The following is a 20,634-nucleotide window of genomic DNA, read 5'->3' as shown; positions in this document are numbered from 1 at the left end:
CTAAATATTTCTACAAGTTTAAATAATATATAAACAAAGAACACAATATATAAACACACAACATCCCTACAAGAGAAATTGAATATCCGGACCATGTCCCCTCTACATCTAGATATTCTATCTAGCCTAGGGTGCTATTAAAAATTAAATTTATTTTCCCTTACCTTAATTGTTTGCTTTCCAAGCAACCTCTAGAATTTTATCCTCTTAGTCTGGATAAGCTTCAAGATTTAAGTACCTAATGCAAGTTATCTAAACAAAATATAAATTCAATATATAGTAGAATAAGTTGAGAGGATTACTCTTCTCAACTGACTCCAACAATATTGATGATTAAATCTTAAGAAAAATAGAGAACAAATTATATTTAGAGCAAAACTAAATTTATTATGTTTAAAAATCTAACCGGATAGAAATATTTTTTTAACTCTTCAACTACAACGTGGTCCGATTAGATTTTAAAATAGATAAAAATTGAAAGAAAAAAATAAAAAGAGAATAGAGAGATTTAGAGAGAGAAAGGGGGAGAAATAAAAAAAAATTGTACTTTGGTGTAGGAGAATAGGTTCTCTGTGTGTCACACATTTGACTTAATTAGTAATTAAATCAAAATAGCACTAGCATAATATTTGAATTTAAAATTATTTAATTATTTATAGAATAAGATGAATTTGTATATATTAGAAAATAATAATAATCAATTGTTTTACGCAGTTATCAAATCATATATTACGCATAATTGATATGATTTTTAAAATAACTATTGTAAACATTAAGAAATTCATCACATGTAATTATTTATGATTCAATAAAAGTGAATAACTAGTATACACAGAGAATTCATAGCTAATTTTTCACTAAAGGATCTAAAAATCCTAACATTTTTTTTTTTATATAAAACAGTGCAATCCTTAAAGGATAAAAAAGATTTGTTTCATAATTCTTGCAAATATCACATATACTAATTACTCTATTCACCCAAAATAAAATCACATCAATTCCTTAATGTAGAACTGCATTAAAACGTATATATTTAGAATGGACCCATATTTATCTTTGGATAAATTTTAATAAAAAAAACTTTATAACAAAAAAATACTTTTTCCTAAATGCACTTACCTGACATTGAATTCGAGGTCAGATAAGTGGTCTACGTGCACGATTATATGCCATACTTTAATATTATATATAAAATAAGGCTACACTCATTTGATTTCTTATAGCTTCATTATTTTATGAAGTACACATGCATTATTGCATGATATTTTTTTATTAAATATATAATCATCAATTATTCAATTATCATTTTTTATAATTTTTTTTTGTTATTATGTGTTAAGAAGTGATTGTGTCTGTTGGTGCATGGTCACAGTTTTTGGGGAGATAAAATTCACATCCTTTATAAACTTGTTGGTATTACATGTAAAGAAGTGATGAAACAAATGGAAGTGACTGTGTCTGTTGGTGTCATGTCACTGTTTTTGGAGCAATATATAAAGTCCTCAGTGAGCATATAAGCATTAAAAAGACAATGGCAATCTATATCAAAAATAGAATCAAAGAAGTTGTGTTCATCATGATTAGAAGTATTTTTTTAAAGGTGAAATTGTACATGATGAGTGACATAACTTTAATAAAAAAGTAATACATAAAAATAGTGTATGGGTGTGACAATTTTTTTGTATTATTTTTGCATTTAAATTATGTTACTCATTTATGACTTCGCTTGTTTTTTTTGGATTTGTTAATTGTGTAAATTGAAAAATATGAATGTAGAAAGAAAATATTTGACAAAACAATGAAAAAAATTGTGTATAATAATTTTTTTCTTGAATAATTGAATAAATTGTGCAATAATATCATTGAATGATTTAACAGTTACTTTAATAAATAGTGTGAGTTTCTTAAAAATATAAAATAAAATAATATAAATTTTTTTGATAATTTGTTTGGTTTATTTAACAAATTATTTATAATGTGTTTGTTCTTGTTCTCATTCACAACTAATAAAATTTGTTGACACGTACAACCTACATTCACAACTAATGAATATATGTTTCAAACACAAATACATAAATATATGATTTAGGTTTCAAAACATTTACATAATTTCAAAACATAAATATATAATTAATTTTTTTTTCAATAAAATAAACTCATTCACTTTCAACTCACTTTCCATATATTCAAATAACATAATTTTCAATTCTCTTTCCTCTCATTTTCTTTCCCTTCCACTCAAATATCAAACTCAGTGTATGGTCATCTAAAATATCAAATTCAGTGTAAACATCCTACATTTTGGGTTTTTTACAAATGTTTTGGAAGAGGAGGTGAAAACAAGGATTTTTTTGAACTATAGTTTTTAGTTGTTGCATTTCTATGTTTATGTTAAGTAATCAATTACAGCTAGGGACTTTAAACAACCATATAAACTTTTTGTAAGTTTTTGCAGAATGAGTTTGAATTTTCTCAATTATTAAAATTTTATAATAAATTAAAATATTCCTAATACTTCCAATTAACACAAGAGACAACTATTGATGATTTTGTAATATGCATATTAGATCATTATCTTTGTTTATAGAGGACTCTGACGTTTTTTGGTCTGTGTACATGTAATGTAAAAAGTGGCTGTCATGTCAGAGGTATCTTAGACAAATATGACTACCTTATCATAGCTAGAGGCATAGAAGGTTAACACATCCTTACTATTCCTTATTTAATATATTTTTTTTATATAAATATACTATTTTTTATGAATATTTGTTGCTTAAATTTTTTTTTATAAATGTATATATTTTGTATATGTTTTTCACTCAAATTTAAAACCATGGTTAAACTAGAGCAACGCACAAACTAATCTAAATTGAAAAATTAATAAATTGACTCCGAAGTTAGAAAGTGTATACTTACACATTGTGAAGAGTAATTTACATAAAAAAATTGTGTTTGATTAATGATCAAATGAAAAAAAAAATCCTTTTAAATTAAGAATAGAGATAATAGCTCTAACGAAATTCATGTCTTACTTAATTAATTGATAATACTTACAATGAGACAATGAAATAAATGTGGAATTTGTTAAGTGGGTTGCTAAAATGAAGTTAATTAAATTAAAAATGACATATTTACATTCTCATCTCTAATAACACGTTACCTCAATAATAAATCTGTTAATCTTTATCATAAGGTAAATGCTAATAAATTTTCTTATTACATTATTAAAAAATTAAAAAGAAAAACATTTTGTTATTGTACTAAAGATGTAGTTTTCTTTATAAAAAAATAATAAATTAATAGAACTATTTAAGAAATGTTACCATCCATATACATTACATAAAAGTATCAATATAACTACCATTACAAAAAACTAGTTTTTATTAGAATTATTTAAAAAAATATATTTATAGAGAAAGTAATATAAAGTGGTAGTTAATGATTGGCGTGGATATAGAGTATTTTTGTGCATAAAGTAGTGTAGACACAATCTTATAAATATTTATAATTGGAGGCTAATCATGTCAACTTCTGCTGCGCCGGTTAAACATATTCTTGTCGAGTAAACAATCACTCTCATCAATGTTTTTCACATGAAAATTTTAATCAATAATTTATTAATATTTTTCATAAATTTATTTAGATATTTATTTTATTGTTGTGTATAAAAATTATTAGAAAATAAACTTTGAATATAATTTTATATTGAAAAAATTATGGTTTATATCTACTCATATACCATAATTACCAAACAATTAATATGTAAGTAGATGTTTACATATACTCATATACAATAATTTAATGCGATCTTTAATATACTACTTTAGGTGGAGATTAGATATATCAAACATAAAAAAAAAATTATTAGTAGTTTAATACTAAGTAATAATACTATAGGTCTAACAAATTTTATTATTATAAGTTTTAATATTATATTAAAAAGTAAATTTTAAATTTAAGTTAATTTTATGAAATTTGATTTATAAATAAAGTTTACACCATTTTTATAATATAATTTGACTTTATTTCTAATTTACTTGTGATATTTAACTAAAATATTTTTGAACTTTAAAATTAGCTAGTGTAGAATTATCAAACTAAATTCTGTATATTCTAATGAAAATCTTCTATTCACATAATCATAAATGGGACATTGATAATGGGTTTAAACAACGATCAAATTATACTTTTTACAAACTTAACGATATGGATTAATAAAAAAATGTTAAAAATCCTATCATAAAATGGAAAAGATAATTATTTGAAAATAATCAAATCAATCTTAAAGACGATAATAATTTTTAAAAGAATGAATTTCTTAAAAAACAAATAACTGAAAGTGAAAGTTACATATAAATGAAAAAATAATTTATTTTTATCGATAAATAATAAATAAAATAATATGGAATATTTGAGGATGTTTTAATTTTTTTATAAAGATAATATTCAATAAAAAAGACATTAAACCAAATCTACAAGATTTAAGAGAACTAGATTCTTTTGTGTTCCAAAATCGACATTATCAAAAAAGATTTCCTAAAACTTTCATAAAGAACCAGCTGCCAAGAAATCTTATTTTATATATACTTAAGTGTTCCACAACCTTATATAAAACATATATATTCCAAAGTATAAACAATACAAGCTACAAAAAATACGTATACAAAATACAATCATATTAAGATCATAAATATATTTAAGCTCCTCAAAAAATCTCTTCAAAGGCATAACTTTCACTCACCCCATCCATAAAAATAATGTCCAAGCCAAATTTTACGTACAACATTGAATTACACAATTTTACAAAAATGACTACAACATCAACATATTGCACTCCAATCCGGATCACTAGATCATATATTTCTAGTCATATACTATACCTTGCATTACTAAAAAAAAAAATAGAGAAAAAAAACTATTCTGCCAAAATTTGAATTGGATCATTTACAAAATTTCATCCATATCACCCATCCTTTGTTTATATTAGATAACTATTAGAGTGTATTTATTGATATTTTTTTACAAATATAACATATCTAATATATAATTTTTTTCCACTTACATTTTTATTCATAACTTCTGAATTGAAAATCTGGTTTAAAATAAATCTACCACTGAGGTGTTAATTAAGATATTTATAATCTTTGTTGGAACTTGTTGATATATTAAAATAAAAGATGGGGTACATAGTTTGAATGGTCAATTAAATTACCCCAGAAGAACCACATATCTCAAGCACCAACCACGATGTTGCTTGTTGGTAATGTGCATTTGAATTCATTATTATTATTATTAGTACATGATGCACTTAAATCTGTAATGAGTCAAAAAGTGTGATTAAAGAGCAGAAAGAAACCAAAAGTGCATAAGAATTCTACATAGAATTTAATTAATGGAACCGGCTTATACATGCATTATTTGACTTTGTTGTTAATTCACAATTAAGTCTCCTTGTTAGATTCTTTTTAATCAATTATGCTATATTAAGTATGATACACCTTATCATAATTCATAACCTATCTTCTTGAACATCATAAAACTTTATAGTGATGAGAGATCATCTTTGTTTCATCATTAATCTAATAAAAAACATAATACATAGTTAATTAAAAAAAATTAACGATAATAAATTATTGTTGTTACTTGATATATCAATCTAATTGAGATGTCAACTTAAATGAAATGTCAAGTAACATAATGATATCTAACATTAAAAAAAAAATTTAGAAAAAAATCAACGAAAATTACGGAAGTAATGTTTTAAATAAATAGACGTAATTTACAAGTAACTTTAGCAATGATTTTAAATTACAATATGTTATCTTGTTTTAAATTATAATAATCGATTTGTAAACTCATAGTTAGCACTTTTGCATACAAATCACATGTTCTACTTCCGATCCATTCACATAATTGATTACGACATTAGCAAGATCGGTTTGAAATTATATCCTATTATTTATTCCTATTTTTGACTTTTTTTTTAACAATTATTTCTAACATGTAAACCTACCACACTTTTTTTCCCTTCCTTTTTAGCAAATCATGACTCCAATCCCATCAAATAATTGTTTTCGTAACGAAGAACATTCAAGGGTGGGCAATATGTTTCTTTTAATTCCCAAAATATTTTAATTTATAAAATAACACAGTTAACGAAAATATGTTTGAACTAGATTCCACATGAATTTGAGTAGTTTTTTTTAGATTAATATGAAGTATTTATGAATTTTGTTAACAACTAATTTTATATAATACTTAATAACTATTTTAGGGATCTTTCCCATAATTATTTTTTGATTATTTAGATAGTTATAATACTAATATGAAGTATGTATTATTTTTTTATTCATTTTTACATATTAATCTTGATAAAAGAATTTGGTTAGTCATATTTAATGATGAATCTCCACTTTTGGGTAGGGGTGACAATGCAGGCTGACTTGTTTCGTATAGATTCGTTCCGTGTTTAGTTCGGAAAATACGGGTCGGGTTAGTCCGCCCCACACAAAGAGTGTAAGATCATTTCACTAACCCGCTCTGCATAAGAGGTAGCCCGCAACCTTGCAGACCAGCCCGCATAAGAAAAATATTTTTTAAAAATTAAAATTTAATTATAAAAAAATATTTCTGCCGCTAAAAAATTAAAATTTCATAATTGTTTTAATTCATTCAATTAAGATAAAATATATAAAGGCATTCAAGTATGAGAATTGTTAGAAGGCTTGATTAAAAATAATTAAAATTTTGTTTTGCATATATTTTTCTTCTATATGTATGTAAATGTATGAGAGTATCTTATCAAAGTTTTGTTATAAAGTATTTTAATGAAATCTATTTTTATATTATTTTTATTAAAAAAAATTCAATATAAACTTTATTTAAAACTAAATTCACTCTTATTTTTAATATTAACTTCTTTAGATGATTAAAATAAAACATACTTTTTTTGGTACATTAAATCTATTTATTTTAAAATAAAATAAAATAAAGGTCACACTGCAATAATAATGTGAGTGAGATATGTTTTTTTTATTAAAAAAATTAAATAATTTTTATTTATTTATGCGGACCAGCGGACCAACCCGTCTTGCCCTGCTGTTAGCCCGCATAGACTGCAGGTAATGCGGGACGAGCCTAAGCGAGTCAGCAAGCTAGATTAGTGAACCTGTCTCACATTTTTTTAGTAGCCGCCCCATGGCCTGCCCCACATTACCACCCTTACTTTTGGGTAACCGTTTTGTGAAGCTTAATCTTTGTGAAACTACAAGAAAAGGAAAAATTGAAGGAAGTGGGCCAGTAGATTTGTAATTTATGGGCCTTGTTGCAAACTTTTAAAGGGCTTCATTATGCACTCCCATAATTTGAATGTGCATTCCTATATAGGTTGTGAAATGACCAAAAGTACTCACAGGTCAATTGATACACAACCCTACTTTTATTTATCTATCACATTTCTTCTTTGTTAGTCTCTTTGGTGCACCCCTCCATTTGTTGTGTTTGTGTGTGAGAGTCTTTGTCAGACAAGCATTGTCTTCTTAAAAATTGTTGTCGACTTCGTTGCATTGCTACCACGGTAGAATAGGTTCATTTTTGTATTTTGTTCTTCACTTTCACCGGTACTACATAATTTTGGAATGATAGACCCAGAACGTGTCCAAATTGTAGAATATGAAACATATTTGATATTTTTTAACATAATGGATTGTGAAATCTAGAATGTTAAAAAATTTGTTTTTTGAATTTTTTTAATTCTAAGTGAATGTTTTGACATTTGGCAGAGACATGGTTAGAACTAGTAGGTCGTCTCAGGCCAAAGCCCATAGAAGTGATAGAGAACATGTTGCCCTTACACTTGATGTGGATGTTTTTCCAGCAGTTGTAAGAGGTCTGGATAAGCAACAAGGATATGTTGGCAACCCTTCTATTACGCCATTGCTACTCAGTTACACTGACCATACCGCCTTACAACTTTGGAGGGTGAGGATCGAGGCGAATTGAAGTTGGTCTCGCACGAACTTATGCTTGAGATCCCTTATCCTCAAATTGAGTCTGTTGTGGTTAACAACAAGTTGTTGCCATTGTGCAACATTAGTTATGAGATCCCTGATAAAGGTCTCATTTCAACCTTTGTGGAAATGTTCCATCGTAAAACTAAAACCCAGTTGTCATTTCAACGAATGTATGATATATTCATGAGGATTGTCAGCATCTTGCAACGCATGATCAATTGTGAATATATATCGAAAGACACTCCAACATGGGATGGAATCCAAAGGACATTGCAATTAATCCATGACATCATGAATTAGGGGGTCGTTTACTCCATACGTATACATGTTGTATGGGACAAATGAGACAAACATAATTCTTATATAGTTTTTATATGTACTTATATTTTGTATTTTAAAATTAGAATATACAATAACTTCTAATAATTAATATACAACATATTCTCATTCTTTAGCCTATGGGTTTATTTTATGTGAATTTTACATAATAATTTATATTTTTGTAAAAGAATTTTATTTTGTATTAAGTGACTTATAAAGAATAAAATTTTTAAGTATTAAATAATGTATTCTAGATTGTACTTTTAGAGTATAAAAGATGTATTCCACAATGTACAATCTAAAATACATCTTTGTGTTCTAGATTATACAATATATAATACAATTTTTAAAGGATAAATTTGAAATGTCCATACATATATGGGAGTGCAGTTTCAAATTATAGGGGTACAGAGTGAAATTTCTGCTAGTAGTTACATCTCGAGAGAAGCCCACGATCTTGAGAAATGGGCCTGGTGTAGGGGGAATTAGTCCAAATAGAGTGATTGAGGTACTTGTGTCATCTAGTGAGATAATAACATGTTTATTTGAAGATGGTCAGGATATTCAATTAAGACCGTGTCTTTTAATATGTTTATTTACTCATTCCATTTTAAAAAAATACTAATTTGATCATTATACGCATATAATTAGTATTTAAATTTAAAAATTATGTATTTTTGTTCTTACAGTTACATTTCTCTTATTCTGAATTACATGCTAAAAAGGTATATAAAAAAAAATTAAAATTAGTAATTTAAAAAAATATAAGTAACATAAAAAAAATTAAGAAAGTATGTATAAAAATTAATATTCGTAATTTTGACAAGAAATAAAAGAATAAATAATTTTTTTATAATAACTTTCAAGACTATCGGTAAAAAGTATTTACAAATTATCCCTAAATGTTAGTTAAATATGGAGTATATTTAAAAGAAGCAATTTATATCTGTATATTATTACTACAACATTTACTTTCAATTTTGGAGAGTGATACACTAAAAAAATATTATTAAAAAAATTAATAATTTTAGAAAACAAAATAATTAATCACTATATTGATTAAATTAGAGCTCATTTTATAAATTAAAAATTATTCATGTATAAAACAGTTTTTATTATTAATAAAAATTTAAAAAATAGTTTCTAAATAAGTATATAACTATTAGCTACCAAACTTTTAACTACTAACTACTTATATTTTAAAGTAGTCTTAATTAGTATTTTAGACACTAATTTAAAATCTAAAATATTAGTAGTTAAATTTTTTGTAGTTAATTTAAATATCAATTTATAAACTATTTTATAATAGTTTATTAATAATAAAAACTACATTATATACTAATAATTTTTTAGTCTAATAATTAATTAATTTTTTCTTTAAATTTAATTACTATTTAATAATTTTGTTGTAGTGAATTTGATATTCAAAATTAAAACAATTTAAAATGAATATATGTTTATATATATAAATTAAAATTAGTAATTTTATCTTTTGAATTCCATGCAAGAAGATAATGTGGGGCATCATAGAACGGGAGTAAATTCCACCTTTACATTGTATTCACTCAATGTAGAATAAAAAAAAATCACTTAATAATAAAATTAATAAAAATAACTCATTTAATAATATAATTAATGAAAATAACTCATTTAATAATATAATTAATAAAAATAACTCATTTAATAATATAATTAATAAAAATAACTCATTTAATAATATAATTCATAAACATAACTCTTTTAATAATATAATTAATAAAAATAAATCATTTAATAATATAATTAATAAAAAAACTCATTTAATAATATAATTAATAAAAATAACTCATTAAATAATATAATTAATAAAAATAACTCATTTAATAATATAATTAATACAAATAATTCATTTAATAATATAATTAATAAAAACAACTCATTAAATTATATAATTAATAAAAATAACTCATTAAATAATAAAAATAACTCATTCAATAATATAATTAATAAAAATAATTCATTTAATAATATAATTAATAAAAATAACTCATTTAATAATATAATTCATAAACATAACTCTTTTAATAATATAATTAATAAAAATAAATCATTTAATAATATAATTAATAAAAAAAACTCATTTAATAATATAATTAATAAAAATAACTCATTAAATAATATAATAAATAAAAATAACTCAGTTAATAATATAGTTAATACAAATAATTCATTTAATAATATAATTAATAAAAAAAATCATTAAATTATATAATTAATAAAAACAACTCATTAAATAATATACTTAATAAAAATAACTCATTCAATAATATAATTAATAAAAATAATTCATTTAATAATATAATTAATAAAAATAACTCATTTAATAATATAATTAATAAAAAAACTCATTAAATAATATAATTAATAAAAATAACTCATTTAATAATATAATTAATAAAAATAACTCATTGAATAATATAATGAATAAAGAAAAGCTCATCTAACACTACAAGAAAATCATGAAATAGAAACCCATTTTTATAAACAAAACATAATTAATTGTTATAGTGACTAAATTAGAGACTATTTTAGAGACTTAAAAAATTTGGTTTCTAAATTATTTTATATTATTGTTAAATAGTTTTTAAATTGGTATCTAATTAGCTACCAAGGTTTTAACTACCAATTATTTAGATTTTAAATTTGGTAGCAAAAACCTTGGTGGTTAATTAAATACCAATTTAGAAATCATTTAACAATAATAGAAACTAATTTAGAAATCAAGTTTTTTTTAGTCTCTAGAATAGTCTCTAATTTAGTCACTATAACAACTAATTATATTTTTGTTTCTAAAAAATAGTTTTTATTTCATTATTTTCTTGTAGTGTAATAGTGAATGAAACAAAAGCTCTTCTTCAAATGACTTTACATGAATATGAATATAGAGATAAAACTTATTTGTAATTCAGTTTCATATGTTAGAAAATGTAATTTGTGTTTTCTATGGTGACAAGTTATTAATAAGAATTGTAGTTTTGGTTTTGTTTTTAATAGATCATTTTAAAATTGTTGAGACATTTAAATATGTTGAATTTGAATTTATTTTATTTTGAATTTTTTATTTTTAAAAAATATTTAAATTTATTGAATTTAATTCTTTTTTTTATAAAGTATTTAAATTATCATCATATAACAAAAATTAATATCAAACAATTGTTAATAATTAAAAAATATTATTATCTGTTTTTAAGTCATTTATTTTATATTTTGTTAGAAATTGTCAATACCAATTTTTTTTAATTAATGATTAATATTAACCACAATTATTTAGGCTATCGATCATAATTATTTTAATTATATTCTTTGTTGAAGTTTTCTTTTGCTTAGCTTTTTTACTAATGTTAGTTAAAAACTTTTCCCTTTTGTATTAAAAAAAATTCTAGTTAATATTGACAGAAAGTTTTTTCAATAAAAAAAAAATCGTAACACACTATTTCGATAAAAAATAACATTGGTACCGATGATAAAAAAAAATAATCATTATAAATATAAACAAATTGTGATAGACATTAATAAGAAAAGTTGATTCATATCCACAAGGAAAAAAATCCTTGCTAATGGTAATTGGAAGTTTTCTTAGTCAAAAATAGAAAGAAAAAAAAATCCTAACAACACTAAGAGTAATATTGAGATTGATAATAGAAAATAATTATTATAAATATAAAAAAAATATGAAAAACATTAATAAAACAAGTTTAAATCACATTCGGCATAAAAAAAATAGCATATCATATTGATCGACAAAACCTATCAAATAAGAAATAATAGTGATTTAAAAAGAATTCTATTAATTTAAATAAAAAATAACTCGTATCAATCTTAATAAAAAAATTGTTAACATTAATTAAAAACTAGTTATCCTAATAATATCTCGACCTTAACCAAAGAAATAAAGTTTTAATCAAAATCGAGTTGAAGAGAAAATATAAAAATAAGACACGTAAATTTTAAAATATAAAAAATAGCATATCTTTATTTTTTTTAAATTGGAATTCTCTAATTTTAAATACTCTCATTATTTTAATAAAATTTGGATTTTTTTTTAAAGTTCTTGAACAGTATATTTTGTCTTAAAACATTTTATCCTTTTTATATAAAAAAAAATACCTTCTAAAATTTTTCTATCCAAACACAATATTAATATTGTTTTAACAAAAGAAGTTTTAGAGAAATCAAAACAGTTCAATATTCACAAATTTATATTTTCTTTATTTAGATGTTATTTTTTAAGTAACTATAAAATATTAGGTGGGGCTTTTATAGGAAAAGAGTTTTTTAAACTACCTAAATGAAAATTATGAAAATTATCTTGGCTATAAATAGAGAAGATACTCTTAGTTACAAAATCAAGTTTTAGTTACAGAAATTACTTTGCTCTAGAAGTGGCCACAGGAGGTGGAATAAACCTCTGTAGAGGAGAAGCTCTTTCATGCAAGTGAGAAGAGTTTCCTCTGCAACTTCTTTGGATCGATGATTAACTACGTTTTTTTATATTTGATTTACATTTCAAAAGCTTATTTTTTCAATTGAATACAATTATTTTTTTCACTCACATTCAAATCATTACCTGTGCATAAGTTTTTTTCATTGTTATTTTTTAAACTTAGTTCTAGCAAAATCTGAAACAGTGTATCATTGTTCTCATCAAATAAAATTTATGCTGCAATTTTCATCCAACATGTTCTATACTTTGTCATGCTAACTAGTGAAAGAGGGCATGATAAAGCAAAGCTATAGGGCAAGTAAACAGTTACATTTTCCAATGGCACATTTAAAATTGTCTTCAACTCAACATCAGGCAAATCAACACTCTCAATTGCAAAGATTTTATCTGAAAAAAAATTGAAAAAGGATTTTGCTGTAAGATGCATAAAATAATATTATAAATGCATTGTATATAGAGTTTAAGATCTAAGTTAAGCAGTTAATCATCGTACCAAGGAGGTGGTGGAGGAGTTTTCTCTAATTGGCATGTAGAACACTTCTTCCTCCACAAAGTTTATTCCACCTCCTAAGGTCACTTAAGGAGATGAAGTTGAATTTGGTTGTGGAGGAGCAGGTACGTGAGGGTTCTGTTGATTAATTGCCTGCATCTGCATTTCAGGGAAACCTTGAGTTGTTAGTGGAGTGAATGTTGCAGCTTGGTGCATGACTTGTTCAAAACTTGCATTCATTGGCCAAGAGTCATTGATGAAGTCTTGAGAGTCTAGCATGGCTTGAAAGTCCATTGGTGGATATGAGGTACCTAAACCATACAATGAATTATTTGAGTCATTAGAAAAAAAATCCATTAGGGGAAGGAAAAACAGTTGACCCTAATGAGAGGTTCTTACATGGAACTGACTCTCCTTGCATTGGTTGATACAAAGGAGAAAACATTGAGGGATTAGGGCTAGACATGGAATTTGATGACCATGGTTGATGACGTTCTTGCATAAGAGGTATCTGTGCAAAGTTGTTACAAGGCCTTCCATACATTGAGTTTCTTGCCTCTGACTGAGGCTTGAGATGCATATCTGCAAGATTAATAATGTCATTAGGCCTTGGCTCACGCACATGGGATGTTTGAGTGATGTATTTGCTTGATAGGCAAGAAGTTGGATTTTCTTGCATTGATTGATACATAGGGGGGTTATTCCTAGGCAATGTCATGGTGTTTTCTATCCCTGATTGTTGCATCATTGATAATCCACCACTGCTTAATGATATGGATCTCGTTGGCCTTGGTTGAGGCCCTGAAATCACACGTGTTGGATGAACAATGGGAGGAAAATTCCTAGAGCTTCCTGTGGCAAACAAACTACTAGAGATTCCTGTAGAAAACATGTTTGGCCTGTTAGTGGCGGTATTCCACGGTATTGTATTATTGTTATTGTTGTTGCTAATGTTAACTCCCAATTTCTGTCTGTTATAGTTCTCTTGTACAGGTCCAAGAAGAGAAGACACATCCTCAACTGGGGCAACCATTTTTCCCTTTGAGAGGGTCCTAGCGTCCATAGTTTCATTTGCACTGGAGCTCCCCCCTTTCCCATTCTCAAAAAAGATATTGCTCAAAAGAGAAGCAGCACAGGCATGCCAATTTTCATTTGTAATGATCTTGTTTCTCATATGAGATCTATCCCCCATAAGAACTCTGTCAACATTGTTGGTGTTGACACTTATGTTTTCTCGAGTTGCAGAACCAGGAATAGTGAATGGTCTATTCAGTGACGGAAAGGAAGGAGGAAGGGTAGGAGCATTGAAAGAGACTGAATTTGTTGGTGCTTTTGGAGTTGGTTGCTGCATGCTCTGAGTTCTTGAGACATTTTCACTAATGTTGAGTGGTTGATCCTGAAGTGCTGCTAGTTTTTTAGCTGCGACCTTTTCAGCAACTGGTCCCAAGCCTTTCACAAACTTCATAAGGCTTTCTTTGTAGTTAATTGTATTTTCATTAACCTGCAATACCAACATGCACTTGTAAAAATCTTTATAACACAAAATTTGAAATTAGGATTCATGTTAAGTGATAAAGATATACAACTACATGAAAGTAATATATGGGAGTAGTATAAGGAATTAACACTACAATATCATATTTGTCTTTCAAATGTAGTCATCCAATAAAATTTTATGTACACTATGATAAATCAGTAATAAGAAAGTTTTATGTGTTATTGTGATTCCATTTGTTATACTACTTTATTCCACATCCATTGTGTGTTATACCTTTTCCATTAATAATAATTTACTATTGGCTTGTATGGTTACTTTTAAATCAATAACTTATAGTGGATGTTTTAAAGAAAAACAAAACTTACTTGAATGTTAGCCTTCTTAGTAGCATCTAGGACATCAGAAAACAAGGGATTATTTGGAGGCCAATACAAGTCTCTTTTTTGTGCTTCAGGAGAATTTGTGCTCTCTGTATCAAAAGGGAAACACAATTAGTTGCTCTTATTCCTTCAAACAAATAAAAGAGAGAATAAATTAAAATATTAAAATATTTATGATTTACAATCACTTATATAATGAATAAAATGAGGACTAGAACTACATGAAGGCAAATAACAAGTTTTTTTTAAGATGGAGGCACAAACCATAATGGTTAAGACTATATGAATGTTAAATGAAGAACATGTTTCCATACCAATTTGTTTAGGAGCAACCTTCCTTGGAGTTTTTTGTTTCCCTTTTTGTGGTTTTCTCTTTTGACGTTTTTTCCTTTCTGAAAAATATAGTTGAGGGTCAACACTTAGAGCCTCAAAAGTCCACTTGGCATATTTATTTATATCTTCTGCCTGAAAGAAATTAAGTTGAACAAGGATTATTCAAAGTTTTATTGAGAGTGAGCTTGAATAACTTGAACCTTCCTAATTTATTTGGTCATACCACTTCATGGTATTTTGATCTTTCAGGATAAACACTAGTTGCATTTGAGCATATTAGGAATATATCACACTGCACATCATTGAAATAGAATGAAATGTAAGTTTGTTAGGAAGAGAAAAATTCCACAACTAGGTACTAAATAAAGTGGTGAGATATATTTGAAGAGAAATTTAAAGATGTGAGACATTATAACTTACTCATATTATTCTAGACAAATTTTAAGTGGTGAAATTAGTAACAAGATAACTAAAATAATACTTATGTGAATTCTCAAAATAAGTTAAATGCATACCTTAACATATTTGATAAATGTGAAAAAAAAGAAACAACTACACTTATTAGAAATTCTATTTTGAATTGAATGGAATACAATGAGTCAAAAGAACTTGTCATTTTTCTTCCATAAAATTTAGTTATTTAGTTAAAATAGGTTGTCAAATTTATATTCTCATAAAAATTATAGAGAGCAACACCCATTATTTTGGTATGATTAGAAGAAAGTGAGAGATGAAAAACTTACTAAATTAGTTTCTATATTTTGTTTTCTTTTATACATTTCAAACTTGTTTCTCTTATTTGTGTAGTGGGTTTTTAGTTTGATGCTAGGTACCAAAAGTAAAATTAAATCAATGATGTTTATCTTATATTATTTAAAAGGTAAAACTGAGAATTCTTGATATGTGCAAAAACTAAATTATATAAATAATAAAAAATAAGTGAGAAAGAGAAATTGGTAAGAAATAAAGAAAAATATGAAAAAGAAAAAAGTGAGAAAAATAATATAAAGAAAAAAATGAATATGCATAATAATCAAATAAGAGTCAAGTGTGATGATTTCAAACCTTAAATTGTTCAAGGTCTGTGTACATGCCCTCATGAAGTTTAGTCCTCATGGTAGCAAAATCCATTGGTTGCTTGACAATTTCGTAGTAGTTTTTCACCTTTCAAAATAATTATTCAACATAACTAACAAAGTTTAATCATCAAATGAACAAGATATTATTAATTATATTTTCAAATTAAAGGCAAACAACAAACCACAGTAGGATTAATTGGTTCAGCAAATAGTTCATCCAGGTCTCTCCTGCACATTTACAAAGTTTTATAATTATTCATACATGGATATTTTCTAGTAAGACATTTATAAGTAAACATCATATATTTCATTTAATTATGAATATTTAAAAACATCATGAACTAAGTTGGTTTTTACCTTTGCAAAAAGTCGATAATTATCTCAAGGATGTTCTTTAGTGGCATACCACTCAAAGATAAGTCTACATGTGAAAAGTACAATAATTATTATCATAAACACAATATTTGAAAGTTGCAATTGCAAAATCTACTTAGTTCCTTCTAGAGATTAATTATGAACATACCATTTGCTCCCGAAGAACTTGCTTTTTGTGATTCTCTTGCTATTTCCTGAATTGACTTTGAAGTAGAAAAAAAAAATAAAATAAAAAAAAACATTGTATATAAAATTATATCAAATATTGATTATACATATACATTAAGAAATCCGAGTTGATAATGAGAATAGGTACAATAATAATGCAAGTACAATATAATTTTTCACTAAAATAATCTTAAACTTGGTACTTTTAACGAATTTATTAAAAAATTATCATAAAAATATATTGAACTAGTATTTATAATATATATATCCTATGATTTAATAAGACACAAAAAAATTAAAAAAAGAAGATACCTTGATTGAAGAAATTAGTTGAGAAAACTCTTTGTTCTTGCGTTTCTTCTTTGTTGGGCCTCCTTCTTCATTATTAAAGTCACTGAAGTCTTCCCATACTTCCATTGTTGCTTTTCCTTTTCCTTTGTTGTTTACATCATTGATTGATTTGTTCTTATTTTCCAAAGCTATGGCTAATTTTCTCTCTTTTTCCAGTTGCTTCTTCTTTTCCAAAGCAACAATTCTACTACTTCTTCTTCTCTCTTCGTATTCAACTTCATCATCAATTCTTACATGTTTCTTTTTAGAACCTGTATATATCAAAACATGCATTTCAGAAGCTAGATTTCATATTGTAGATTCTATATTTGCTCATTGGTTCCAATATGATTTTTTTAAAAAAATTTAGTCAATTTTGGTATAAGAAAAGTATTTTATCTTTTGATTTTATTGAAATGTAAGAAATTATGTGACATAATCATTTTTGTAATAAATAAATTATCCTTTGTGCTATCTTCACTTATATGAGTAAAACTATATGCACCATGCATTCTACTTTACAGAGAAAGAAAAAAAGCAAATATAAGAATGATAGATAATATAATGGGATACGCAAAAGAATAAATAAAACTGATAAATATTAATAAATTATTTATAAACATATGTACGTACTTGTATCATTATTTATCTTAATAAAATAACTTATTGAGTGGAAAAAAATTTTAATTTTTTTTTAAGAATAAAAATATATCTAAACAATACTTTTATTAACATAAGTAATGTCATTATCCACATAAGTAAGATCTAAATGACAATAATTGTGTTATATAATTAATTTTGGTACTCACAATTCATTATTATGCTCACACTCAACTCACTCAAAATATTTAGTTCTACCGATAAAAATTCAATTGATAAATAGTATATCCACCTCTTTTTTAAGGAAGGAAAGACGATGAAGAATATCTCAATCATGATGGATACAAATCAAATCATTCATATAATATGCACACACACAAAAACTCTACATATTTAATATGTTTAACTAGAGATTTCAATATTTCATTACATTTATCTATGTGCCATATCTCTAACATAATTCAACATCTCCAATCCAAGAATATATATATATATACGATATTTTTATTAACATAAGTAATAATACAAAAATATAAATAAATAAGTATAAATGACAATAAATATCTTATAGAATTAATTTTGCTACTCACAATTCATCATTATATTCACATTAAAATCAATGAAAAAAAATTGGTTTTACTAATGAGAATTCAACCAATAAAGATATGCATTCCTTATGGACGTGCATTTAAAAGAAATGAAAGGATTATAAGAATAAAACAATTTATTTTTAAAAAAATCACATGTACATGAGCATACAAAACATTTAGCCCATCATGCATGCACATATATATATATATATATATATATATATATATAGATATATATTAAATATCTTTTATTGTATTCATAAATAAAAGTTATTATTAATAGATACATGTATAAACCAAGCCACAACTCAATAAAAACTTTGTTAGGTGATGTTTGAACCTGACTCACATACTCTAATTTAGATATATTTTTAATTAATGTGAAATTTTCAACACACTCTTTCACTAAAGATGTCCATGTACTCTAATTGACCCAATCCCTTATTGTTTAAAGAAACCATCCACTTCCTTTGATTTTTTTTTTTGGTGTGAAAAGCAAACGTGAGGTAATAAATTTAGTCTTTCACTAAAATTTTGAATAATTGTTTTGAATTCAAGTTGATTACGTTTCGCCTCTTTCTCATGGAAAGAAGAACAAAAAATTCTCAATCATGGATCTTATGGATAAAATCATCATCCATATAATACAGAAAAGAAACTTCGGATATTTGATATCTTTCTCCTTGAATGAGATCTCAATTCCTATGACGATCTTGTTAGATATATCTATATGTGAAATCTTCAGCACGCGACGTTGAAGATTATACATCTCAATTGTGAGAATAGAGGAGTGTTCAATAGTAATCGAGATTCTAGATCCGATAAATCCGCTGAGATAGATGTTGACGAAAATAAATTTTAAACCTAATTTAACACCGAAAAGTCGATATGTAAAGAAAGATTTACGCCTCACTTATATAAAAGTGGGATTTCCAATTACCACATTTCTTAAAAGTAATAAAAAGCTTTAGATGGAAAAGATGGAAAGAAAAGTGAAATGTCAATTAAAAAAATCATTGAACTTTCATATAAATTAGGGGAAAAATAAAATTAAAAAAACTACAAATTTGAAAAACAAATTTAAAAAAAATGCCTTGGAAAATGGAGATAAAAATTAAGAAAAAAATGTATATATGATTTTCATTCAAAAAGATTCTCAATAATGGTCCTTACGGACAAAATCATCATCCATATAATATACAAAAAAGGAACTTCAAATATTTGATATCTTTCTCCTGAAATCCCAATTACAGCGACGATCTCGTTAGATATATCACGCTACGTTGAAGATTAGACATCTCAAGTGTGAGAATAGAGGAGTGTTCAATAGTAATTGAGATTATAGATTCGATTAATTCACTATAAGATAGACGTCGATGAAAATGAATTTTAAACCTAATTTAACATCAAGAAATCGATTTGTAAAGAAAGATTTACGCTCCACTTATACAAAAGTGGGATCTCCGAGGATCTCCGACAACAACATTTCTTAAAAATAATAAAAAGTTTTAAAGTGAAAAGATGGAAAGAAAAATGAAATGCAATTAAAAATAATCATTGAACTTACAGATAAATTAGGAGAAAAATAAAAGAAAAAACCACAAGTTTGAAGAACAAATTTAAAAAAATCCTTGCTAAATGAAAATAAAAATTAAGGAAAAAATGTATATATGATTTTCATTCAAACATAATTTCTAGTTAAAATTTCTTAGAGAGTGTTTAAGAAACATACCCATATTGGTAGGAAACATCAACCTGGATAAAAGTTCATACAAGAAAGCATCATTAGCATATCATATAACACAAATTTTTTAACTCATAAAAGAAAGGTGAAAGGTAGAGATTAACCAAAGCCACTTACCAAAGAAAGTAAGAAGAAGAACCTTGTTCTCTTGAAAGCTTGAAATTTTCCAAGTTTCACAAATCTCTATTTTTGCTCAGCATGCAAGAACTTTACCAATTCAATTGATAAATT

The 20,634-nt window shown here is 25.4% G+C and overlaps 1 protein-coding gene across 1 annotated transcript; it reads right to left on the bottom strand.

The window, feature by feature from the left end:
• Nucleotides 1-12,992: 12,992 nt before the first annotated feature.
• LOC137833500 (uncharacterized) lies at nt 12,993-20,395 on the bottom strand. The gene is made up of 12 exons (XM_068641845.1): nt 20,392-20,395; nt 17,452-17,741; nt 17,120-17,174; nt 16,954-17,017; nt 16,779-16,824; nt 16,583-16,681; nt 15,741-15,809; nt 15,499-15,649; nt 15,170-15,273; nt 13,706-14,807; nt 13,310-13,617; nt 12,993-13,203 (listed from the first exon to the last, which is right to left on the bottom strand). The coding sequence occupies exons 1-11, from the start codon at nt 20,393-20,395 to the stop codon at nt 13,394-13,396; spliced, it is 2,208 nt and encodes a 735-aa protein (XP_068497946.1). The 3' UTR covers nt 12,993-13,203; nt 13,310-13,393.
• Between the last annotated feature and the right edge of the window lie 239 nt (nt 20,396-20,634).

The sequence above is a fragment of the Phaseolus vulgaris genome, chromosome 6 (assembly GCF_000499845.2).
Source record: "Phaseolus vulgaris cultivar G19833 chromosome 6, P. vulgaris v2.0, whole genome shotgun sequence".
NCBI classification, from domain to species: domain Eukaryota; kingdom Viridiplantae; phylum Streptophyta; class Magnoliopsida; order Fabales; family Fabaceae; genus Phaseolus; species Phaseolus vulgaris.
This window is presented reverse-complemented; position numbering and strand designations above follow the sequence as displayed.

Excerpts from the sequence above, each read along its gene's own strand:
- LOC137833500 (XM_068641845.1), bottom strand. Across the intron at positions 16,682-16,778 it reads AACCAATTAATCCTACTGTG|GTGAAAAACTACTACGAAAT; the intron begins GTTTGTTGTTTG and ends TTATTTTGAAAG. Across the intron at positions 15,274-15,498 it reads GGTTGCTCCTAAACAAATTG|AGAGCACAAATTCTCCTGAA; the intron begins GTATGGAAACAT and ends CTTTTGATACAG.